Source organism: Rhagoletis zephyria, unplaced genomic scaffold (assembly GCF_001687245.7).
Source record: "Rhagoletis zephyria isolate East Lansing unplaced genomic scaffold, Rhagoletis_zephyria_1.1 Rzeph_scaffold_40697, whole genome shotgun sequence".
Classification (NCBI taxonomy): Eukaryota; Metazoa; Arthropoda; class Insecta; order Diptera; family Tephritidae; genus Rhagoletis; species Rhagoletis zephyria.
Genome location: NW_016197752.1, coordinates 1 through 2,249, shown reverse-complemented (window position 1 = coordinate 2,249; position 2,249 = coordinate 1). Strand labels below are relative to the sequence as shown.

The window sequence follows — 2,249 nt, the reverse complement described above, 5'->3', positions numbered from 1 at the left end:
GAATGAGTAATTAATTAACTTGATGATTAGTTGCAAAGTGTAGCCCGTAGTTGAGTAGTAGGCGAGCAGGCATCGGATGACACTGATGTTTCAGTGACACCGGAGAGGGGAATCATTTCCACTGAGCTGAACAGTTGATTTGAGTGCACTAGTACGTGTGCACTAGCACTAAACTTTAATTGAAGTCCACATTTTTAAATTAAAAATCATCAGGAGTGGGCGACACTGAAAGAATATTTTCGTAATCAAGCAGACAGTATTATCGGTATCTTCAATATTTGACGAGACAAGCAGACGGGGACGATTCTAATGAATGCGTGTGGCCGACTGCCTGCTGCAAAGAGTAAATTGGAGAACCAGAGAAAGAATAGTGTGTGTCGTACCAAAGCAGAAGCACAGGAGATAATAGAAGTAAAGCAGACAAAAAAGCAGTGAAAGCAGGAAGAGAATTTGTCAGCTGCAGAATTGCCGACAGCGAGACGAAGTCGACGACCAAAACGACGATGTGCACGAGTTGGGGATTTGTTGCTAAATGCGGACCGAGAAGACGCTGACTGCCGACGACGGCCACTTCGGCTGCTGGCGCCAAATGAACTCGAATGACTGAACGAATGCGCGCACACCAGAGCGCCCTTTTCCCGTTCTCTGTCTACGGAGAGAACTTGTCGTGCTGGCATCTGGTGCCCTCCATTACAGAGCCTTGCAATCTTTCCTCAAAAAGAGACCCTCGACCCGGCCAACTTTATTCGTTGGTCATTAAAGGTTTAATCGGAAAACCCTTCGGAGCGCATTCACCTTTCAAGATTACAACTATTTTTTAAAAACGTTTATATTTTAAAGTAGTTGCACTATTTACTCTACAGATAGTACATTTGAAAATGATTCAAAATTCATTGAACTGATTCAATTGAATCAGACAATCGATCTGGTGTGATAATGAAAAAGAGGCGCCCCTTCGATTGGGTCGATTAGTGTGCCGTTTTCAGTCTTTCCCACTCTCAATTAGGCGTTGTGTGTTTGCCAGCTGATCGACATGCACTCATTTTGAGCACCACTCAATGAGCTTCACTAGTTTGCGGTAATGAATCTAATCAGTACAAATTAGTACGTCACACTATGACAGAGACGACACGCTTCAGAGACCGTCAGTACTACTGATCAATGCACCGACGACATTTGCATTATTGCCCTCAAACAGACTGCTGGTGTCAATTGAGTGATACCGCTCAACACCACTCGACAAAACTTCAACCGAAGCATGTAATCGATGATGACGAGGCTGGGTAATCAGTTCAAAGTTAAAAAAAAGAAAGAAAAATAAAATCATTCAGTGTGGTAAAGCGAACTAATCACACTAATTGCACAGTACGGCTTCACTCTTTAAATAAATGCTAATTACAGTTTAGGAAAAGTACTTTTAAAAATAAAAAATTGACTTTTATACACAGATGTTTTATTCATTTAGCTTTTTGTATTATTATGATGTCTCTGCATGAGAAAAGTACATTCACGGTCTCCTTAGCATTTCCCTTGAGAACAATAGTGAAATAGTCCTCAGTTTGCACGCTAAGCAAGCGCTGCTGCGTGTGCAGAGAACATTTGTATTCAGTGATTCTGGTCATCAAAGTCTGGTCAAGAACGGGGAAACCACTACTACACTAAGCAGTTATCAAAATACTTAAAAACATTTTAATATTTCTGCAGTTTAGAATAATGAAAAGTACTAAAAAGAATATAAGTCTTAAAATATTTTATATTACAAAATGGAAAAAGTTTGTCCTTTCAGGCATCATCGTCAGAGGACAGGTCAAAGGCACCCTCAAGCTGCAAATCACTGTTCAGCTTGCGAGGCTTCTTGTTTGATTTGTTTTTGTTCTTCTTCTTTCTCTTTGCACCACCTGCCTCAGATGTAGAAGACTTTGCCTGCTGAGCACCCTTTTTCTGTTTGCTCTTCAACTCCTTTTCTTCCTTCTCAATCNACTTTGCCTGCTGAGCACCCTTTTTCTGTTTGCTCTTCAACTCCTTTTCTTCCTTCTCAATCTTTTTCTGTATCTTAGCAAACTGCTCAGCATCAAGCTCTACCTCCTCGTCTTCATCAAACTCAATGTCCTCGTCAAAGTCATCATCGTCCTCAGCATCGTCCAGCTGGGCCAACTCTTCGTCATCCAACTCATCATCAATATCATCAATATCATCCTCTTCATCCATTTCCATCTCCAAGTCGTCATCTTCTTTCTCTTCCTTATCAT

At 41.1% G+C, this 2,249-nt stretch overlaps 1 protein-coding gene across 1 annotated transcript; it reads right to left on the bottom strand.

The window, feature by feature from the left end:
- Nucleotides 1–1,782: 1,782 nt before the first annotated feature.
- Nucleotides 1,783–2,208, bottom strand: LOC108354924 (nucleoplasmin-like protein ANO39). The gene has a single exon (XM_017606101.1). The coding sequence runs from the start codon at nucleotides 2,206–2,208 to the stop codon at nucleotides 1,783–1,785; it is 426 nt and encodes a 141-aa protein (XP_017461590.1).
- Between the last annotated feature and the right edge of the window lie 41 nt (nucleotides 2,209–2,249).